Consider the following 22,877-nt stretch of genomic DNA (forward strand, 5'->3'; position numbering starts at 1 on the left):
CTGCTGCCCCTATGCCAGCAAGAGGCTTTCACCCTGCAGTTACTGCTTCTCAGTGCCACCACGCAATGAGCAGAGCAGGGACGTGCCTGAGGTTCACATTCATGGGGGCAGCAGGAGCAGGAGGCCTGAGTGCAGACAGATGGGAGCCATGGGGAAACCAAGGGGTGCTTCAGTGGAGGCCTTCACGCACAGCCAGCAGACACCACTGCTCTGCTTGCAAGAGGGTAACACAGGGTAGTGTGTATCCCGTAGTGTTAAGTGGCTGTGGAAAACCTGGAGCCCAACTACTGCACAACAGCAGTGGCTGAGGCTCCTGGATTTGGTCTGGGGACCTCAGGGGAAATGCTGGCAGCTCCTGGTCCTTAGCTGGGGCAGGCAGTTTGTGCTCTCCACATCCAGGCAATCACAAAGGTGCAGTGTGAGCCCTGCACCGCCAGGCTATCTACCTTACAGAGAGGAGGAGCAGCAGGATTCTGTCTGCGCAGTAGTGCCTTCTTTGGGACCCTGTAATGCTCCTGTCTGCAGCTCCTGAGATGAAGGTGGCTGTTGCTCCAACAGGATACAGCAGTTACCTCGTGCCCACCCTGCCTTCCACCCCAGTTCCAGTTCTTAGCAGGGTCTGAGCACCAAGATTATTACCTGTGGCCGCAGCTCCAGCCATCCTCCTTCTGACAGCTCAGTCAGCCTTGGTCACCCATTTGTTTCACCCACTGCACCTGAGCACACATCATTCTTCCAGATCCCACTGCAGTAAAACCAACAAATGGCTCCTGCAGCCAGAGCTTAGGAACCAGGTACCCAGAGATTGCCTTGTGCCAAGCAGGAGCGTTAGTGGTCAAAGCAGTGAAGGGGAAATTTCCTGGAGAAGCAAACATCTCCAGAAGCAGTGACAGTGAAGTGAACAGTTTATGGTCTGAGCTCTTTCCAGACCAGAGATGCAGCCCTGGTTTGAGCTCAGATGCTTTCTCCAGTTCCTGCTGGACTGCCCCGAGGTGATGGCTGAGGTCGTCGTGAAAAGCACAGCTTAGGGAAGAAGGGAGATGCTCCAATGGAGGCACTGCAGCTCCTACTTGTAGCTCTTAGTCTCTGCACTGAGCCCATAGCTCAGGAGGGTATTCCCAGAAGAACCTCAGCCCTTTCTCTCAGCAGGCATCATTCCCAAAGTTAGACCTCATTCAGGGAACCTTCCCCACCCACCCCACACATCCCAAGCTTTGCATGTTCCTTAGAGTGGTCCATGTCCTGGGAATGGTGGGCACAATCCTTACTTCAAAACAAGCATGGCTTCTGTCCCATCTGGCCTCGTCAAATGGAGTCCATGAGTGAGGTAGTATTCCCGCCGGAGGAAGGCATAGAAATAGTCGGAGACGAGCAGGATCTGCAGAAGCAAGATGTTCAGACACATCAGTGATGCTCCAGAACCAGGGGTAAAAAGGGAATGCATTTGTGATGGACCCTGATGGGGTTTAAGACGTTCTTGGGCTGTTCAGCACACTTTGTGAGAGGAGACATTGAATCTATGAACACTCCTTGTCCACTGCCTTGCACTATTAAGCCAAGGAAGACTTTTAACTAACCTATTTGTTGCACTACCACCATGTTGTCACAGGCATGTCCACTAAGGAGACAGCAGCTCCATAAATTGGATTGTTAGGCTATAGCTCAAATACTGCAAGAACTCCTTCCCATTAGTGTGCCAGAACGTGAGGTGAGATTTCAGCAGGAGCAAGGAGAGGCAAGAAGCTGCCACGCACAAACTACACAGGATGCAAAGAGCCAGGCACATCCTGCAGAATTCCCTGTTGCTGACAGGCACCCGATGCAGTGACCTACCCAAAGTGCAGCCTTGTTTTACCTCCTCGCTCTACTGACCTGCCCTACGTTGAAAGTCAGCGTGATGGCGTAATAAAAATTGGAGTTGGCACTTCCTGCATAAATCCATAGATGCCACAGAACAGGGAACAGGAGGGAGCAGACAATGAGCACACAGGACAGGATGAAGGTGTTCCGGAGGACTGCAAAACAAAACCAAGCTGTTAAAATGATGCATTGCTGAGCAGCCATGCTCACACAACCAGCAATGGGATTTAGGCGATGTGCAATGGGGCAGGGGCACTTGCCAGCACACACTTCTCTCCACTCATCTCTCATAGTCTGCTTTAATAATGTCCTGCCCCTGGCTAGTGTTTTATAAGAAACCCACTATACTTCCCTTTGAAATAAATACTTGTGCCTTTGCTTGAGTGTGAAGTCAGTGGTGGCATTGTCCTTCCAGGTCCTGCTTTCAAACGCTCCTCCTCAGAAGACTTTGGCTTTTTAGTGCCTACACTACAGTAACAGTTTTGAGAAGGGCGTTTCACCAGCATCACAATTCAGAGAGGAGAGCATGCCATTCCCTAGCCTCATCAAGGGAAAAACCCAACCCTGTGAGCCATAGGAAAAGAGACTTTCCTGGGAGGTAGTAAGGAAATGAAAGCACCATAAAAGGAGGAAACTCATCCAGGCCAAATGCACTGACACACAACCTCGGGAGGTGCAACTGAGCGTGAAGAGAATCCATCAGTCTGTGTGAGTATGTGTCAGATGGAGAGAAAACAAGCACAACTTTGTCTAAAAGAGCCAGTAACTGCCAGGCCAGAAGAGATTTTGGCATCTGTGAACTGTTTCTGCTGTCCTTTGGCAGGTCAAAAGCAGTTACTTAAGAACACTGAGGAAAAACACAGAGTTTCCAAATCCCCCCCAATGTAGTGGGTTCTAGAGTGAGGCTGAAAATCATTAGGAAGCTCTCTGGTGACTTACAGAGCTAAAGAGATTCTTTATGAAGCATTAAAGAAAAACCAGACAATTGCTCAGAGTAATTCAGTTCCTGTCCCCCTAAGCAAACAAGCAGATGCAAAACAAAGAACTACTGCAAGGTGCAGGGTTTCACTGCTGGGGACTCCCCAGTTGCAGGAGCAGTGTTCAGATTACACAGCCTTCAATGGCAGTGAAGCTCTGAACGATGGATGTACTTTAAATAAGCCACATCCCTTGTGCAGGACTCTAAAAGGTTCTTACAAAAGAGCTGATCTTCAGAACAACCTGGAAGGTAAAGGTACAAGTGAAAATTCCCTCCTAAACCAATTTCAACCCTGACCCTAAAGACATGTTGGAGACTGTATCACCATTTAAAAGCAACCTCCTTTCAGACACCCCAAGGAGGCCACAAGAGCTCGCAGACATGGGCCTGCTTTGGTTTAGTGGCGATGATTATTGGACAGGCCCTTTCTCATCCCAGCTAAAGAAAAAATCAAAGACAAAGAACTTACATCTGTAAAGGTGGTTCCAGACGGGAAGGAAGGCCATGTACAGTGCAACATCTCCCACAGTGGGATAGGACTTGAAGATGGAGATGATTGCGATCTGGACAAACATGAAGAACACAGGGTGCTCCCTAGAAGGAAACGGACACAAAGGATAAGAGGATGCAGTAGAGTCTGGAAATGGGAAATAAATATCCTAAGGGGCACAAATGCACTGTGGATAGGCTTGAAGAGGCTCTTGTCCCTTGTTCTCTTTAAACGAGCCTCTGAATGCTGGATGGGATAGACTGAGCAGCTCTGCAGAGAAGCAGGACAAGGATTTCAGAGGAACAGATTGAAACTGGGAAATGAGGAGGACAGGACCTATTACAAATCTTCTTCAGGTGTGTAGATCCAGACATCTGAAACCAGACTTATAAACCTCCACCAGACAACTGAGAACAGAACAAAACTAGCAGAGAAGCATACTTACTTTAGCTTTATCGCCAAGGGAATGGTGTAGAAGAACACATTGATTTGAAACACGCATACGAAGAAAAGACTAAAGTGTTCAAACATCTCTGCAAAGAAGTACCAGAAAAGGCCAATATTGGGTGTCAGATCTGGAACAGAAAGGCTGAAATTTGAAAAGAAAAGTCAAGGTAACATTTTTAAATGGTTGTTTTTCACTGACCTTATCACTTACATTAATTAATCCTTCTGTTACATTAATTAATCCTTATGTGGTGCATGGAGGACCTGTATTTTAAATCCCTGGAAGGGATGCCAAAGGGGTGAAAACCTGGAGAGAAAAGGGACTTCCCTATGCTCCAGCAGGATTCAAACCATTCCCAAGCAGACATTTCTTCAGAGACAAAAATTTCACAGCCATGGTAGCTCAACAATCAAATCCATTTCTGACCAACTCAGTGGAAAGCATCTCCTGCCTTCTCTAATTCTTGCTGTTAACTAACAGAAGCTGGCTAACGCTGCTCTCCTCCACACTCTCTTTTCTTGCACTGACAGTAAACTCACAGATCACACACTTTCTTTCTTAGCACAGGGAGTGGGGCATCTGTGTGTGATGTATGAGAAACAGCACAGCAGGGGCTAGACAGAAAAGCCAGTAAGGATCTGAATACTTACATAAACCCGTAAACAGATGGGATAAAATCCCAGGAGTTGAGGAGGAAGAAGGAGAGGCAGATGATCACCCCCAGGTTGCACAGGTACAGGGCCCCATACTGCATGGTGTAGAGCTGGAAGCTTTTGCTTTTCAGTTTGACTGGTATGAACTGACGCTGGAAATGAAATACAAGCAGGCAGATAGCCCTCATCAGGTGGAAAGCCACAAGAAAGCCTGAGTGTTCAGAACATCATTTTAAATCCATGAAAGAAAGCACCAAACAGTGGCACTGTGGCACTGGAAGGACCAGCTCTCAAGCACAGCTTGCCTGATGTTCTTCACTCTGGCCAATTCAGCCACACACACTGCACGGACTTCCAAAACCGTGCCTGAAAATACAGTAGCTAAGCTGGTCATTTCTCATGCACTCAATGTAAGAATTACACCCATCTCCTCACAGCTGCACTTATATCTTATCTTAGATGGCTGCGATACTGTGCTGCCGCCTTCTATGGCAAGAACTCAGATCAGCTGGGTACCAACAGTTAGAAATTATCTACCTGTAGAAGGTAAAGGAGTGCTGGAGCAAACAGTGTGAGAGGGTAGAGTGACTGGTATGTTGCTAAGGCCAGGAACAGAGTACTGAGGAAGGCACTACCTGCAAAGAAAGAAAAGATGTTCAGTTATAAGGAACATTTAATACAAACAGCCTTAAAGACAGGAACTCCACAGGGAAAGAAATGCATAACCCTCTGCAGGGGCTTTACAGTTATCAGACCACCACTTAAAGGTTTAGCAGAATGTGTCCTGAAGAGTGTCATTTTCTTAACTACTAATTTTGAACAGAGAATGACTCATACCAAGGTGATTATCCCATAAGAAAGAACCACTGACTGGTTTCTATCTCCTCTCATTCACATGCAGAAAGATTTGTGTAATTCAGTCTATATACAGACCATGCTGGCTGCTGTTTATGCATGGGAAAGCATTCACTCGAGTCACATCCGCATGAAGCAGCTGTTATACACATACTGGGTGAGAACCTCGTCACCAAAATGTGTCAGGTCCCTCAGCAAAGCTCTGTGAAGACAGCAAGCAGAAGTCTGCAGCTGAAGGAATGGAGTAGCATTAGCCCTACTTTACAGATACCAAAGCTGAGGCATAGAAAGGATTAACACAGCTTTTCCAAGTGGTCTTAAAAATACGAATGCCTAGATTGAGGAAGCTTTATTTGAGGTATCTCAGGTTGAGCTAAGTGCCAAGTACTCACACTGTCTGATTACCAGCACCAGAAAGAGAGTCCAAAAGGTCCCAGGCTAAACAATAAAAATACAAGCCCAGTCTTCAATTGCCTTCTCCTATACAGAAATGTCCCTGTCCTCTATTTGTCAAGTGTTCCGTTCTGCACCCATCTACAAAACTGGTACCCAAAAATCATAATCATAATCTGATATCCTCTTTGCCCACTTTAAAACCTAGAGGCTGCCCCCTACTAGCCAGGGAGAACAGCACAGATTTGTCTATGACTGAACTATTCATCTTATGCTACCAGCGAACAGTTTCAAATCAGTTTAACTGACTGCGGTCTGTTTACAGACCACAATCATTTGCTTTTGCAAATGCTTTTAAATCAAAGCCCCTCCTGCCTCAATCTGGCAATAAGTGGAGGAAAATTTCCTTTTGGAAGCACTAGATCTGTATCAGCTTTCTCTGCAATGTCTGGGTCTGGGCACTGCTGGAGACAGGAAATCAGATTGATTTTTAGTCTGATCCAGCAGAGAACTCCTAAGTCTTATGTGACTCATACAAATCACACATGCTAAAAGACTCTAAGCTGGGGAGTGAGATACGAAATAGAAGCCTGCCATTACATACAAAATGAATGGAACAGCTATTCTGTCAAAATCTATTCAGCTGGGCTGGTGTGGGTCTTCGGTTACTGTTTCTGCTTCCTCAAAGCTCAATTAGCTCATTTTGAACCCAGTTTACAACTGTGAGTGAAAGCCAAGTAACAGCTGCAGGCAACTGCTTGCTTTTGAACAGAAGTTCAAAGATACACTTTGAAATTAAATTGTATACAACACTTTAAGTGCATATTCACATACAAAAGAAAGAGCATCAGAGCATTACGTCCTCCTACACACAGACACGCATTTCTTCGTAAACAGAAAACTACTTGAAGTCATCCAGGAAAAGGAGTCAGTTTTAGAGATGAAACTCCTAGGTACACTGAGGTGAAAGTAAGTTGAAACTCGAATCTAAATTCTCTTGATCTCATGATTTCAGGCAGAATTTGGACCTTGCTCCAGTCTCATTTCTGCAGCGTTTCACTGAGGTCTTTGTAGCAAGCGGATCTGTGAAGTTCTACCTTGATTTAATTTCTGCTGCTTTTGTAACCTCCATAGAAAATTATAAAGAACCATTTTTTCTTCACTGTGTTACCTTTTATTGTGGCTAAAATGAAGAATGCGATGACAGTATTGTTGATGGCGCAGGTGGACTTTGCCACACAAGACATCACAGTGTAGGGGTTTAAGAGATAGCTGAAAAAGAGAAGAGCTTGAGTTACATTCAAAGGAGACAGCATGTAATAAGAGATGTTCAAAGGAAGAACAGATGCACTTTGCCATTTCTTTCTGTCTATTTATAATTGATGGGATCTTATCATCATCAAATTAACAGGTTTCCAGTCTGAAGCAAACCCCAGATCTTTGGATTGTGGCCTTGGGCAGCAGCCACAGGGATCACAATGGAGGAAAGGAGATGCTGCGAAGTATTCAGGGCCGAGGGGAATTTTACCTGTAACAGGAAATTCAGACTTTCTGGGGGGAAAAAATCTTCAACAAATACTGGAGCCCAAAATCAGATAAATAAAGCCCAAGAGGAGCTGATGAACCAAAGCAGCCTACTGCAATACTTACAATAGTGCTACCTTGAGAGGGATGTAGTGCATTTCCATGGGTGTCTGGATGAGTTCAGCCACATCCGGTGCATATTTATCCAGTTCTATCAGGAGCTTTTGCTTTTTGAACTGAACAAAGGAGAATGACCAAAGACTGTCAGATGAGGAAAGTCATTATTTCTTATTACTTGGGATTTCCATTACTATAGAACATACATGGTCCTCAGGCACGAGCCAAAACTCACGTTATGTGAGGTGTTGCACACACAGAACAAAAAACAACCCCTCTCTTCCACAACTGAAGTGGAAGTCAAGAGGAAACAGATAACCTCTACTTATTTGAACTTTCTTAAAGGGTCTCTCCCTTTAATCTGTCTCGTATGGGCCTCTCTATGGAGACAAAAGAGAATTTTGAACCTACTGAGCTATGCCATGCTAAGTCAGGAGGGGAGAGATGCTGTAATAAAGTCTCAAAGAGCAAAGTACCTCAAACACAGGAATTTTATGTGTCTGCAGTTCTATCACAAGTTATTTCTTCAACGTCAAAGTCAGAGGACAAGGAACAAGCACACAGCTAGATGGAAGACCCCACAGATGCTGTAGAAGATGCAGCCTCCCTGTTCATGTTGATACTGAACCACTGCCCCTCTGGGGCAGCACAGCATTGCTTACACAAAACGTTCTACGAGCTACTTATGAGAGAGAGCTGGGAGGAATCACTGACCTCCAAGTCGGTGTACTTACAATTTGAGTGGAACAAGTCATACTTGGGGTCAGACCTTCATCTTGCTCATTAGAATGACTTATGTCACCTCAGCACCCTTGGAAGGTTTTGTTCCTTCCTTTACAAATTTCCAGTCTACGTATTAACTCATGCTGTGTGCAAACACAAACCCTGCTAAAGGTAAAACATTCCAGGAAGGGAAAAGGGAAAGCCCAAGTCTTGCCAAATCCACAGTCCAGTAATCAACCTTTGTGTACTGCAAACTGCCACAACAACTGAAGGAGGGGTTTCAGCACACGTTCGAAAATCTCACATCTCCTCTTGTGCTGTGACCCTCAGCCCTATCATTTCACTGGCTATTGCATCCTCACTAATTCCTCAAACTCCTTATACTTCTTTCACATCAAATGGTGTTGTGATCATCATTCAAGTGCAGCATGGTAGACACTGTTTGTTTCACACTTTAATACTGCCACAGCAATACTTACAATACCTCAGCTGTTTATCACATTCAGTCCCCATGTTTATTGATCATCCAGATATGATCAGATTTACTACCACAAGGACTGACTGGCACTGCATCCTCTGGCATGTGTTTTTTTTGGTACAAGATAATTATACTTGCTTGGAGAAGAGGACCAACAACACTGGCAAATCAGCTTACCACGACTTTGTTGAATTCCTGGATGGCCAAGTAAAGGGCAACAGCAGTGAGCACGTCAGTTATCTAAAAAAGCAAGGCACAGACAAACTGACTGTGAGCAAAATCAAGGAATGGAAAAATAATATACTGGACAGTACTGCAATGCTGAATAAGGGCTCTGATCTGACCCAGCTCATCAGAAGAAAAAACAAGCTTTAAAAACACTGCATTGCTGATTTGGACACTGTATTCACACCTCATCGCTTAACCCTGAAGCCACGAGCTGTATCAAAGATATTAATACTTACAGAATGAGAGAATGGGGAATTAAGGGGAAACAGACTGTTCATGGAAAGATGTGAGGGTAATAGAGAGAATCATGGGTCTAATTAGAGCACAAGGCAACACTGAGGCAGTGCCCAGCTGCCTAAATGCACCTGTCCATTAATGCAGTGTGATACTGCCTCGAGCTGTCCCAGGCTTACCAGGCAACAGTACAGTCAGCAGCCCTAGCACAAGGCAGATGGCTCTTAGGTCTGCACAGGACCTGCCCAGCAGGGATCTGGTGTCACATGCAGCCAGTTGTACTTCTGTCCTTCTGAATTATGCAGAGGTCAGAGAACAGTTTAAAAGAGACACGTGGAGGACAAACCCACCTGTGCTCTCTGCAGGCCTGGGGTTTGGCAGCAGGTTTCAGTGAGAAACACTGCAGTGTAGGGATTAGGCTGAGGGGACAAAATATTCTGGCCTGGAAGAGGTAACTTCTGAAATGGAAGCCAAATGCCAGCTTCCTGCCCCTCTTTGGGGACACTTTCCTAACCAAGAGCTCACAAAAAAGAAGGAATAGGTACAGAAAAAGGAAAAGCCTGAACGTGGGTTTGTACAGGCAAAGCTGCCTTTCTAATGAAACTGTGAACTCAGCAGGAACCTGAGCTACAGAGAGGCTGAAGGTCCCTGATACTTGCAGGAGTAAAAGTCATACTCAGCATTTCACAGAAAGGGACCTTTCGAGAGCAGCTTTCCAGAGGCACTTACCATGAACACCAATTCAGCATACTCAATCAGGAAGTGAAAGAGATATATAATCAGCGGGGTCTAAAAAAGAGCAGAAGGGAAACCCATGTCAAATACTGTCCAGATAAAGCAGCTGGAAATGTGATGAGAACAATGGAGTAGCACTATGAAACACTGTGAAAGGTAATTTTCCTTGGCCTCTTCTACAACACAGGTACTTCAGAGTAAAGTGATTAATCAAAGCACATGTACTCGTCTTTTCTCTTGCAAAGCTCTCAATACGCTTTATAAAAGACACAATCAACTTTGAAAATCATATTCCCTTCCAACTTTTCAGTTCTGCTAGTCTAGTGGTAGAGTTACAGTAGAAAGCATATAAAGAACAGCTTTAGAAAGTAGGTTTTTCCTAAAGAATCTATCCTTTTTCAGGTTGTTCACAGGTACTTTCGAAAGCTGCTTTCACTGTTGAGCCTCTTGTTCAGATGAGCCTTTTATAAAGCAAAAAGAAGAAAGCATGTTAAAAACACAAAGCAGTGGGACTACAGTCCTACCATCCTCTCACTCCCACAGCTTTTCCCTTCAAGGGTAGGAGGAAGAGCATGTTCCTGAATTACCCCTATGACAGAAAAGCTTCATCTGGAAGTACTACATTGACATGGTGTAAATTCACTGTGAGCAAACAGGTTTCTTTTGAAACACTTTTAAAATGATGTGATGGTGTAAATAAGCAAGGGAAAACACTGGAGAGAAAACACTGTGTAAAGGAGGAGAACTTGTGGAAGGGATGCAAGTTTTCAGAGGTACGGGTATGAATGTAACTTCCTATCAACCAGACGACCTAAGGGCACAAAACCCCACAGGTGCTGAAGTGTTTGGAGGCACAAGGTGCTCTCAAGATGAGGGGTAAATGTACTGCTTGCCTGTGCTAATGTCAGTATTTCAGCAAACACACAAACTCATGATGCTGCTAGCCAGTAAAACTGTGTTCAGATTCACAATGACACTGCCTCTCCCTGCTCTGGCTTCTGCTCACAGAAACACCTGGATGTGAACAGAGTATTTTCCTTATTCCAGATTTCCCCTATTTCAGTCTCTCCTTACAGAGTAAGGAATCTTACAATGTCTATCACCTGCACAGTTATTCTGTGATGAACTGTGTTTCCTCATTGTACTAGTCACTACACATACAACTACTGCACAGACAACTATACGAGTCCAATTTCTCTGAAGTCTTTGGGACAAGCCTTTGCCAAGCTGCGAGCAGCAAGACTGAGAAACGTGCCACTTGAATATCACATTCAAAATGAAGCATGCATACTGACCTCATGGAAGACAGCTCCAGAGTATGGCGAGACCCCTAAATCCAGCAGAGCTAGTCCTTCAACCACTGAAACATACAAAATGCCTGCATTAGAATCCTGAAAGGTGCGAAGAGCAAGATCTCATGATGGTAAAACTACACCCACACTTGAAAGAGTCTCGCACTGAATCGCCATCTCAGTGGGTGACACAAAACCTCACAAAGCCAACAGCCAGCTGCAACTGACTGACTGCCTCCTTCCTTCTGCTGTACAAAGCTCTTCAGGAACTGAATGGGCAGCTGTAATTTCTTTCAGCTAAAAATGTTATCGCCGAAGTGTTTTGCACTTCACTATTTATAAATCACATGTATGATACTGACTGATTTTAAGTCACCATTGCTGTGACACACGGTATCTATGCTGAAAAAAGTACTTAATTCTAAGAGGACAAATCATGACATAATAGAGAATTTGAACTGTTTTGCCTAATTAGATGTAAAGAGACTTGAAACATCCAAAACTGACACAAAAGAGCAGAAATGAACAGAGATTACCAGGCAAAGCTAAAAGCTTTATCTGGTCCTGAAAATTGCTGACATTTCACAGCTTTCATCCAGATCCTTTGTGATCATGTCATTACAGCCTGTAGTGCAATGCATGCACAGGCTTTTCCACAGGCTCTCCACCTCACTGAGCACAGAGGTTCCCTGGGGGCTGTGCACTGAAAGGAGCTACGGGAAATGAGTCCATTTGTTCAGAGGCAAAAGGCAGGAGACTGCAGGAAGCAACAGGAGGGTCTGGGTTCAGCAATACGCTGGAGGAGAAGACCCCATCTCTGCCACAGACTCCCTGTATGACGGCAGCCCAGCTTTTCCAGGTGATCCTGTGCTCCTCCCTACCTCCATGCCTACCTTGATGCTCTAAGACAAGACTTACAAAGCATCTTCTGCTGCAAGGGGATGCTTGGGAGCTGTATTTTGACACTATGGAGTGTGAAGCGGTGCACTGCGGAGCAGAGGCCTCAGGTCATGACATGCATTCAAGCTTTTGACCTTTATTACTCTGTGCCACTGTTTTCCACCCTAAAACTGCAAATATGTTTTTCCTGCATAATAACTAGATATTACTTTCCCAGGGGGATGTCTTTAAAATAAATGAAGGTTCCGCACAGTCTTAACTGCTATAGAGATGGATGCCACCAAAAAGCCCCAGTTAAACTGTACCTCAGACTTCAGATAAGAACGGGAATCACGTTGGTAACAACGTGTGGGGCACAAACTGAACGAGGAAGATGAAACTGTGAACAGCTCTACAAAAACTCCCACGCGTGTGCAGGTACAGTGTGATGGACACAGCTGAAGGCTCTGGGAAGACCATACAGCAGCTTCCAATGCCTAAAGGGGCTTAAACCTGGAAAGGGGCTTTGGACAAGGGCCTGTAGGGACAGGCCAAGGGGAATGGCTTTAACCTGCCAGAGGGGAGACTGAGATGAGCTCTTAGGCAGAAGCTCTTCCCTGTGAGGGTGCTGAGGCGCTGGCACAGGGTGCCCAGAGAAGCTGTGGCTGCCCCATCCCTGGCAGTGTTCAAGGCCAGGTTGGACACAGGGGCTTGGAGCAAGCTGCTCCAGTGGAAGGGGTCCCTGCCCGGGGCAGGGGTTGGAGCTGAATGAGCTTTAAGGTCCTCTCATCCCAAACCAGGCTGGGACTCTATAACCCTATGACTCAATCAGTGCTGCCAAAACCACGTCTCTCATTCTCCCCCCGGATGCCCACCTCTGACACAACCAGCATGGCAGGACAGCCGACACACGGCATAAACCCCGTCCTCCCGCCTCCGCAAGGTCCCTTCCACTCCCCGGCACCAGCCGAGCGCTCGCTCTTCCCCGGACAACCCCGAAGGCTTCTGGCCGCGCCCGGGTGCGGAGGGGTCCGGCACTGCCGCCCGGCGCCCTCCTCACCGCACCTGACAGGCTGCAGGCATCCCCCGCCCGGGCCTAGGCCCTTGCAGCCGCTCCGGGGACCCGCCGGGCCTCACCTCGCTTCCAGGCGTTCAGCGGGGACGACACCTCCACCCGCTCGGAGATGAAGGCGGCGAGGCTGGAGCGGTAGAGCGCGGCGCGGACCGTCACGGCCACCAGCACCACGAGCACCAGAGGAGCCGCCATCCTCGCGGGCGCACCCCGGCAGCCGCCGGCTGTAGTTCCCGGGCCGCGCCGGAGAACGAGGCGCCAATGCGCCGGCCCGGCAGGAGGACCACATGTCCCAGCAGCCCCCGCGCCGCGCCGCTGCTTCCCGGCACGGCTCGGAGCTATGGCGAGCGCAGCGGGACCGGCCGCGCCGGAGCGCGAAGGTTGCGTCCCCCCCGCCCGCCGGGTGGGGGGGTTCGAGCAGCGTTTGGGACCGCGCTAATCCCTCTGTCCTTCGAAACCGGCTTCAGATGGGCTAAGGAGTGTTTCCTACTGTGCTCACGCCCTTGCTGGGGTGGGGAAGCATCTGTTCAGCTGCTGCCTTTAGCAGGGCTTTCCTCTAATGTGTTCTAATCACTGCCACAGGACAGCAAATCTGGTCCTGAAGCAGCAAGGGAAGCTTCAGTGTCCAACTCTTCTGCTTTCAGCACTAGCACAGAATCAGCTAGGTTGGAAAAGACCTTTAAGATCATCAAGTTCAACCTTTTATGAAGGTGCTGGTTATGGGGGTAAGAACTGATTTCCTTTCGGCATGGGCGCTGTAGCTGGCCACGGGGCTTGATGGCCCCAGGACTGATGGGGCTTGGCACATCCTCTGATCAATCAGACTGGATTTATCCAAGTTAATTTATTTGTGCAGGCACCTGTAAGAAAGGAGCTAGAAATGCTGACTCTTCTTTGCAGCTGTGAACAGAACTCTCGTGAGCTTTCTGATGTGAAATGTGCTTTTTTCCCCCAGCACTGATTGCTTTCCAAGTGACAGTTCTGATCCAGCTGACAGCGGTTGCCTGAGAGTGCTGCTCTGCTGAACAAATGGAACGCAGTTGTGTGGTTAAAGCCGCACTGCTCTGAGATGCTGATTTTGCTGTCTGAGCTGTGCCATGTGCTTGCCAGCACCATCTGATGCAGCGCAGGGAAATAGAAGCCCTGGGGAAATTCAGATAGCCTCTGAGAGCGCCTGGAATCAGACGTGAAATCGTGCCACTGCAGTTGTTCTGTGTTCAACCGGAGTGCAGAAGGCAACTGAAAAGAAAGGTCAAAAGAATAATGCATGACAAATGCAGTGATTGTTTCTGGAGCAGAGGTTTGCTCACATGTGTCTCCAACAGGGGATCCTGAGGCCAGCAATGGATTGAGGTTCATAAACAAAGTTCACATGTTCAGCCCTCTCAAAGCATCAAATCTGTAAGGCAAATGTGAGTGGGTTAGGTGCTAGAGTCTTGGAATCTGTCTTCAGAGTGACACTGACTCAGGGTGTTAACCTGGGACTGTAAGGAGTTGCAATAGGCACACACACACCATGTGCCTTTGGCAGTAACTTCTGAACCCGCTGTTGGCCAAATGACACAGGAGCAGCCCTCTAAAAACCTCAGGGTTCCTACAAGCTTTGTGAAAATCAGGAAGAGATTAAAGAGACCCAGACTGCTGTGGGTTTAGGGAAAGCCATCACATCACCTGGCAGCATGTACTGTGCGGCTGAGCAGTGGTGTGAAGCTCAAAGCCAGCACACAGAAAACCACAAAACTCAGTAAAAAGGGCTCGCTCAGTCCATATTTGGGGGTTTTCAGCAGAGAGATAAACCTGATCTCCCATGTCCTTGTGGTTACCCCAGACATGGTAGCTTTTGCAGCATCAGGGCTTTGATGTGCTATCCTTTCTTCCTAAAATTCCTTGCTATGCATATGAGTTGGTGCTAACGCACAGAGGGTTTGGTATACTGAAGCATGGGAGTGGTTTAAGCATCTGAAGTTTGAGCATCTCCTATTGTGGCACCATCAGCAGTCCTTCAGCAGGACAATGAAGTGATCTCTGGTCCAACAGCAAATGCAGCTTGGAAGGGGTCTGTTCTCCCTGCCTACCCTAAAGCTTCCAGTGTTTGTTGCCTAACACAAAAGTGCAGATCTAGATGGAGCCCAAAAGTCAACTGAGAGCTGCTGTTGGAAGCTTCTTTGCTCCATTGATTGCACGGCTTATGTGAGGCACCCACGCTGATAATTTGGATGATGAATACAACCTGGTGACGTTGCATCACAGAACTTTCATAAAACACTGTTTAAGACTGAGCCAATCCAGGGATGATTCATCTTTGTTCGTGCAAACAGATGCTGGTTTGGGCACTCTTTGTGTGCCCTGCTGGAATTACGCAATGGTGACATTTTTCTGGGTAAACAAGCCACTCCTTTTCTAGCTTCGCTGTACAAAAGGCATGCTGGTTCCTCAGGAACACTACAATCCTTCCTGGCAGCTCTTCCACTCGAATTCCATCTTTTTGCTCTTGGAGGAGCACAACTATTATTCTAACTGAGATCTCATCAGGGCCCTATGCAACAGCGTTCATAGCTCAGAGATGCTTCCTCTTCCCGTGGGATCTCTTCTGCTCCACCCCCATGTCCCAAAGGGATGGTTTTCACCCAACATTTATTTTGGACAAGCTGTCATGTTTCATTTCCTTATGGTCAACCACTTCAGTGCTACACTATGTTCTCTTCTTCTGCCTTTCCCACCACAGACCTCACACAGCAATAGTCGAGGTGTCATCATTGCTGTCCTTTGGTGGGTTTGGTTTTCCCATGAAGTCCACTTTAATGTACTCATACGTACCAGGGTCCTTTATTGATAAAATACTTCGTTTGGTTTTGCCTCTTCTTTTCCACGTTGTCTCCTGTTGGAGTTCATTTGCTACATAGAATCTTAGAATAGTTCGGGTTGGAAAGGACCTTGCCATCATCCAGTTCCACCCCCCTGCCATGGGCAGGGAAACCTCCCACTAAACCCTGCCACCCAAGGCTTCATCCAGCCTGGCCTTGAACACCACCAGGGATGGAGCATTCACAACCTCCCTGGGCAACCCATTCCAGTGCCTCACCCGCCAGCTTTTTGTTCTGACAATGAAAAAATACCCACCTCTCAATTCGTATGCGTTTAGTTTGTTTGGGTTCCATGAGTTCTCATTATTCCTTTTCTTCAGCATTCTTGCATTAAAGCTGCTGTAAATTGCAGGGTGATGCTGGTTTTATAAATTGCTGGGAGAAAAGTGCTTGCCTTTTATTTACCAGCTTGGAAAACAGCAGATTTTCCGGGTAGGCTGCAGTAGCAGTAGTGCAGCTACCTTCCAGTCTTCCTGCTGCTGGTTGACAACAGACAGCATGAGCTGTGTGGTCTTTTATGGAGGTTAGCAGCCGTCTGTATCAAAAATGGAGCCTGTGTGATCAGCTCTTCTTTGGCTTCAGAGAGAGGAGTGGATAAATTCCACTTCAGGTTTCTCTGTGTGGCTTCATATGCCAGGAACTTCCTTTACGTGAAAGGCAGCTCCCCTTGTAAGAAAGGAAATCAGCTTTTCTCAGCCCCCAGAGACCATTTCTGGTGCCACATTGAACGTTTTACATTTGACTTTTAAAAGGCATGTTAAGGAAATGAAAATGCCCACAGAGGAAAGCTGTAATTCCCACTGGCTACTTATGCCAACAGGCAGCTAGTGGAAGCTCATCGTGTACGTGAAGGAGAGATGGGCTTGTCCAGAGGGCTGCAGACTTACTTCAGACACCTCTCCTGGGTGGAGAAGGGCCAAGCTGATTACATGAACTGCACACCGAAACTCTGGACAGCTGAAGTTAGGCAAGATGAATCTAAAGCCTCTGACAAACAGCGCTGTTTGGCCTTTGGACATTGTCGAAACAGAGCGTTACAAACCACTCAGCTTGACAGCAGCAGCTTAAAGCAGGCTGTCTCATCAGCTGGCGTTGACTTTGCCATCATTCCACTCAGCTTACTCAGGGCTGCACAACCTGGGTGTGTGATGAGCTCCCGATAACAACGTCGTGATGGACCTGCCCCCCTTCTGCTGGGAAGGTCCCTGCCTTGCATCCCGTGCTGGGTAGCCGTGATGGTTTGTATCATGTTCGTGAAGGTTTATGGATTCACTGTTGGTTTCACTTCTCATCCTTGTAGCTGCCTTACCTGGCAGTTCTGAGCAAAGACCAGTGGGTAAATATGAACTTGCAGAGCAGTGGGTGGTTTGGGTCTTTTTAATACAATGAGGAGCACTGCAGGTGTGGTGCGTTCATGAGTCACTGGTTTAACAGTTCGGAGTATTTCTGTCCCAGGATTTCAGCAGTGCTTTGCTTTGGTACAGTATTGCTCATTCACAGGGTTTGAGGACACTCTGCAGCACCCACTGGATGAGCAGCTAAGGGCTACGTACAGGTAGTAACAACCTATGTTATGATCTATGACACGTACTGTGCTTACCAAGGCCACAGACCCATGTGCAGAGACCCCCAGTGTCATAGAAGTGTGTTTGCCAGCTGGGATAAAGAAAAGAAGCAGCAGAAAGGGGAGGAGGGAGCATTCGGATGTTCGCAATGCCAAGCTGACAATACTGATTTCCAAATCAACATGATTTTCTCCATTTGTGAGGAGCTCAGACACGAAGCCAACAGGGTGTGATGGCTGGAAAGGCAACTGTTAAAACGAAATGTCCTCCTTCCTTTGCCATGCTCACTCAACAAGGGGAGTGGGAACAGGCTGAGGAGGGAACTTGGAGAACATGCTGTGCACCTGGAAGCTTGTCAGCTTTTTCCCAGTTAGGTCTAACCCAACTCGTTTGTCTCCATCTGGGATCTGTCCTACAATCAGATGGGAAAGAAGTGAAAAGGAATCTATCTGAGCATTACCAAGACTCCTCCTCTGGTTTCACCTGATCACTTCCAGAGTCCATTGGTAGTTGCAGGAGCAGTGTTTTTACCCCTGGTACCAAGTCCCCCTCTTCCAGCAGAAGCCATATGCTGGGGCGCAGAATTCCCCACTGCAGCAGTGAGTCACAGGCTGGGTGTTTGCTGTTGTCAGCACGATTTGGGTGAATTATTTGTAGCTGTTCTGCCTCTTTTCAGCTTTGGGAATGGTCCAGCCAGAAGGAAATCGTTAAGTGCTGGGAAAGAGAACGCAAGTGTTTAAAGTCTGGCTCTCTGCTGCAATGGGATGTCTGCGACGTCAACCAGTGCGATGGGGGCTTATGCCAGGGACACTGGATCTCTGCCTTCCTCAAGAGGGGCTGTCATGGAAAGCTGCCCGAGAGCCGGGCACTTCGCAGTGACCTGGTGCAGAGGCAGGGGACAGCACGTGAGCTGTTATAGAGAGCGATGCACTGGAGGGAGTCCAGAGCAGCTGGCTGCCTGCTCCTGGGCTGCTTGTCTGGAGCAGCGTCACATCCTCTGCTTTGTGCAGGGCCATCCAAGGCCTTGAGCAATAGGTATCTACATACAGCCTGTAGTACTGCAACTCCAGAGTAGCACGAAGCAGAGGCCTTCAAACAATTGCATTTGCACAGAAATCCCAGGAATTAAAAGGTCTTTTAAACAACCAGGGGAAAAGTGCACAAATCCCGTCCCTTCCCTAGCAAAGGGCTCGCTATGCAGGGGGCCATTTTGCATAGCATCTCTCAAACCTTTCATTTCACCTCAACCTCAATATTGAAGCCTACAGGAAGGTAACAGGACCTTCTAAAACAGCAGTGGGGTACAGAGCATTCCCCAGCAACCTCGTGGCTCAGGGAAAAAGATGGGCATTTCTTTAGTCAGGAATTTCAGTGGGCAAAGGCACCACATTATTAAGATGTTCACATTGTCCAGGCTGTGGGAGAATGGTCAGCAGTGAGAAACCCACCTGTGGAACAGAATTGTCTCCCCTTCTTTGCATGAAAACACTAGGAATGTAACACCCCTTGTATGAAGCTTTCCCACCTCCAGCTGCCCGCCAGTTACTGATGTGAGTCCAGGTCACCTACTCACCGGTCAACAGATCAGGTTCGTATGTCATTGCCATAATAACAACCTGGAGCTGGGACTGACTGAAGCACTTGATATAGAGGGATTAGTCCAAACACAACTGCCACATGCCATCAGGAGCTTGAAGTTCAGAGTAGTTTAGCCAAGGACAGCTCAAACCTTTTCCTTTGAGATTTAAGACAAATCCTGGCTAGAACTGCGCATTGAGAGAGGAGCGAGGAGCAAGGAGCTGCCTTTAGATACACAACTTGTTGTCATTAAAAACCAAAGGAAAACCAGATATTTAAAAGAGGATAAAAGGAGTATGAGTGCTGTGGATGGAGGTGGCTGGGAGACAGCAATGAGACTGCTGGAAAATCTCAGCAACCCCTGCCCCTTGTCCATCACCAGAGGTCCCTAGATCTCAGAGCCAGAAGCGCTGCAGTGACTGAGCCAGTCTTGGTCAGACCGAGACCTTTCAGGAGCTCTCTGGGGCTCACAGATTTCATTATTAACTGTCACTGCAGCATTTCTTGGGTTGCTGCTCCAGTCGTATCTAGATAAGCCCTGAAGCCGTCCATGCTTTCCCAGACAATGGGATCATGCGTTTGGACGCGACATCGATTGCATCCTGGTGGCAGATTAACCTGGCTGATGAAACGGTAATGAAACGTTGCTATCGATTCCCTCCCCTCTCCTTGCGGAGTGCAGTTGGTGTTTGCTCTGCTAAGTACATTCAGTACTTTGCCTTCTGCCTGTCTCTTTCATTTTAATATATCAAAGGGCTTAATAGTATTTTTAATGTGGCAGCAAATTTACAGCCAGGTCTGCAGTATTCCAGGCAGTATTTTTGCAATTGAATAGACTTGTGGACCTTCTAGATTCACTCCTTTATAACAAACACATGGGGTTTGTTCTGATCGAGTAGAATATTGGCTTTCAAGTCCCTTATAGCAAAAGGTTGGGTCAAATCCAGGACACCGAGGACACAGGCTGAGCATTCACAGCCTGCAGCCCCGTTTCCTTCCTCCTTTTCAAGCAAAAGAAAGCCAGGCAGGTCTGTAACAGCTGGAGCAAAGAGGGGCTGGAAAGGCAAAGTGAGTTATGAAAGCAGCTCTGTATCACCCTCTCTTTTATTGCCCATCTTTTCTTCTATGGGATGCCAGTGGAAAGACAGGGTTAATAAAAGGGATCTCTGCCCTCCTCCAGCCCCGCTGCGAGGTGGTGGCCATGAGCAAACCAGCTCAGGGAGCCACATGGGAAGGTTTTGCCCAGCACAGCCCGTTCCACTGCCCGAGCCGGGGCAGGAGGTACCTGCACCACCGTGTGTCACAGCAGCACTGCCGCACTGCATGGGGCTGCTGGGTGGGCTGGGACAGGGAGGCTGCAGCGTGGTGAGTTGGGTGCTGAGAGCAGAGGGCTCCCAGTTTCCTCTCCTGGAGCCAGCCGGGTGAGCACTGAGGGCTGGCTCCTTGGGGCACAGGGCACCCCAACCCTGGGGTTGTCCCCATGGCACCAGTGCGGAGCCTCCTGTCACAGATGGGGGGGTGTCAGGGTGAAAAGGAGGAGTCAAGCCTTCCCAGGGAGAGGGCAGAGGCTTGGTCAAGGTGGGATGGTGCTGGCAGGATGCTCTGGGGAGCTGGGCGGGAGGGGAGCCGGTGGCTGGTGCTGAGGACCATGGCGCTCAGACCTCCCGGTGACTCAGCCGGTGACCTGTGGTCCTCCCGCCTGAACCTGGGGCTATTCGTGGTCATGCTCGAAGCCTCCCTGATGTATAACTCGCCTGTTGCGCCTGTCTCTGCTCCGGATGCTCAGCGTGGTTGCTGGGTGCTCACCCTTGTGACCGGCTCCCCGAGAGGAGTCACCACGCTGCTGCTTTGTCCTGTGGGAGCTGGCTCTTTGAAGTCACACCCAGCCTGTCCTGTGGTGCCTGACTCGGCCAGTGCTGCCCCAGGGACCCTTCCCTCGTGCCCGTCACGCGTTGCCTGAGCTGCCGACCAAGCCCCATGGTCTCCTCACCCCACGGCTGGGCAATGGGTGCAGAGCATGGGGTGCTCAGCAAGGCAGAAGGTTTTGATGCTGCCATTGTGTTGGAAGCAATGGGGTGTTTATGGCCAACATCTGGAAAACCATGTTCTCCCCATTGCTGCCATGCTGGAGCACCCTGGCAGCCAGAGCTGCCATGCCCCTCAATTCTGCTCTGGGTGCTGGTTCAGCCTCCCAAACACTGCCATTGGGAGGAAGCCAGAATATCATCATTCCACCCTTGGGGCTGGCATCAGTGGGGCAGGCTCAAGAGATTGCCATTATAGAGGAGCACTTACAGGCATGCTCCCCCCATATCCCCCTGGGATGGACCCTGTCAATGAGGTGCACCCTCTGCCCACCTCCACCCTTGATGGCTATTCCTGTCCTCATGGGGAGGGACTCAGGGTGCAGGGGGAAGAAGAGCATCGGCTCCCATGGGGCCACGGCTCACATCCCTCCCTGCTTGTTCCAAGCTGTGTCAATGCCACCCTGGCACCTCTGTTGCCTCTGTGCCGTGTTCCAGAGACCACTGGTGTATCTGCCATGGTGACCATGGTGGTTTATGGCAGCCCAAGGGAGGGTGAGGACACTGCCCCCATCATCATGGCACCCAGCAGGTCAGTGTGGTGCTGGGTGACGTGGCTGGGAGGACAGGCAGACCCTGGAGGTCCCCTCTCTGCTTCCCCCTCCACTACACCTCTTGCTTTGCTGCAGGGTGCTGGGTTCAATGGCCATGGTGCTGGTGGCCCTGACACAGCCCGAGCGGCACCGTGCGGTGTCACCCTGGGCACAGAGGGGATCCAGGCTTGAGTTCCTGTTCACTCACGTCTGCTGGCACTGGAGCTCAGGGAGGCAGGGCAGGGGATGTGCCACCATCCTCGGTGTGTCAGTTGTATTCATCTTCATTCCACTCCAGCTTTGTTTCTTCAGATCCCTGACGAAAAGAGGTGGTGATGAAAACACCATGTTTTGCTTCCTGCTCTTAGGGCAGCACAGGATCAGGTGGAGTCCCACTGACCAGAGAAGCATCTTCCTGAACTGGAGCATACCTGTAAGTGCTCCTTTATAATGGCAACCTCTTGAACCTGCCCCACTGATGCCAGCCCCAAGGGAGGAATGATGATACTCCAGCTCCATCCCAATGGCAGTGTCTGGAATGCTGAACCAGGCACATCTAATACTTTATAACACAACTTCTGTCCTCTCTGTTGCCTTTCCCCATCCTCCCCCCTGCGCAGGGGAGGCCAGGCCCAACAGCTGGCTCTGCCTCCAGCTTTACCTTCACACCAGGTCACTAAATCCCCTCTTGCACAGCACCCTGTGTAGCCAGGGCAGGAGAGCAGCGCTGGCGCTGGTGGCTCTGTAATCACGGCCACCTCTTGCATCACCTCACTGGTGGCCTTGAGGTCCTGAAGAGCAGGAAGTAAAAAGCTATTGTTGCCTTTTGAACAGCCCAGGTTACACACACACATACACAAACACAACTTATCCAGCTGGGCACAGGGGGGGTTGCAGGAGAAGCAGCTCCTCAGGAGCCTTTCATCTAAGTTTGTGTTGGTTCAAAGAGGATTTGCAGCCAGAAAAGCAGTGGTGCTCCTAAACATGCTCCTCTGCTGCTGCCCTGGTGTCATTGCTCTCATTCGGATGAGACCAGGGAAAGAGCTTATTGAAATAAAGCTCCTGTGGATGGCCTGGGTTCCCTCTCCGTGTTTGGTGCTCTCCTTTAGCCACCAGCCCTGCATGCCCCGGGGTGACCTCGCCTCTCCATCCCCTTCCTGGTCTCAACTATAATGATGGGTTGTCACGGTCCCGTGACGGACAGGCGAGGACGGGAACGCCTGACACTGTTTGTGAGAGCTTATCTGTACCACACCATGACACAGTTTTCGTGAGAGAAGCCCTTACGAAGGT

The 22,877-nt window shown here is 48.6% G+C and overlaps 1 protein-coding gene across 1 annotated transcript; it reads right to left on the reverse strand.

The window, feature by feature from the left end:
* Positions 1–401: 401 nt before the first annotated feature.
* On the reverse strand, positions 402–13,254 carry PIGU (phosphatidylinositol glycan anchor biosynthesis class U). Its single transcript, XM_061441768.1, has 12 exons — positions 13,026–13,254; positions 11,013–11,077; positions 9,712–9,771; positions 8,698–8,760; positions 7,329–7,438; positions 6,850–6,950; positions 4,968–5,065; positions 4,428–4,582; positions 3,775–3,918; positions 3,309–3,433; positions 1,873–2,015; positions 402–1,378 (listed from the first exon to the last, which is right to left on the reverse strand). Exons 1-12 carry the CDS (start codon positions 13,153–13,155, stop codon positions 1,265–1,267), a joined length of 1,308 nt encoding a protein of 435 aa, XP_061297752.1. The 5' UTR covers positions 13,156–13,254; the 3' UTR covers positions 402–1,264.
* Between the last annotated feature and the right edge of the window lie 9,623 nt (positions 13,255–22,877).

This window comes from Pezoporus flaviventris, unplaced genomic scaffold (assembly GCF_033815535.1).
Source record: "Pezoporus flaviventris isolate CSIRO_AGI_PZ_B2104156 unplaced genomic scaffold, CSIRO_AGI_Pfla_v1 ptg000213l, whole genome shotgun sequence".
NCBI lineage: Eukaryota > Metazoa > Chordata > Aves > Psittaciformes > Psittacidae > Pezoporus > Pezoporus flaviventris.

Excerpts from the sequence above, each read along its gene's own strand:
- PIGU (XM_061441768.1), bottom strand. The coding sequence starts at position 13,155 with ATGGCGGCTCCTCTGGTGCTCGTGGTGCTGGTGGCCGTGACGGTCCGC. Across the intron at positions 11,078-13,025 it reads GCTGAACGCCTGGAAGCGAG|TGGTTGAAGGACTAGCTCTG; the intron begins GTGAGGCCCGGC and ends TGTATGTTTCAG. Across the intron at positions 8,761-9,711 it reads ATGCTGAATTGGTGTTCATG|ATAACTGACGTGCTCACTGC; the intron begins GTAAGTGCCTCT and ends TTGCTTTTTTAG.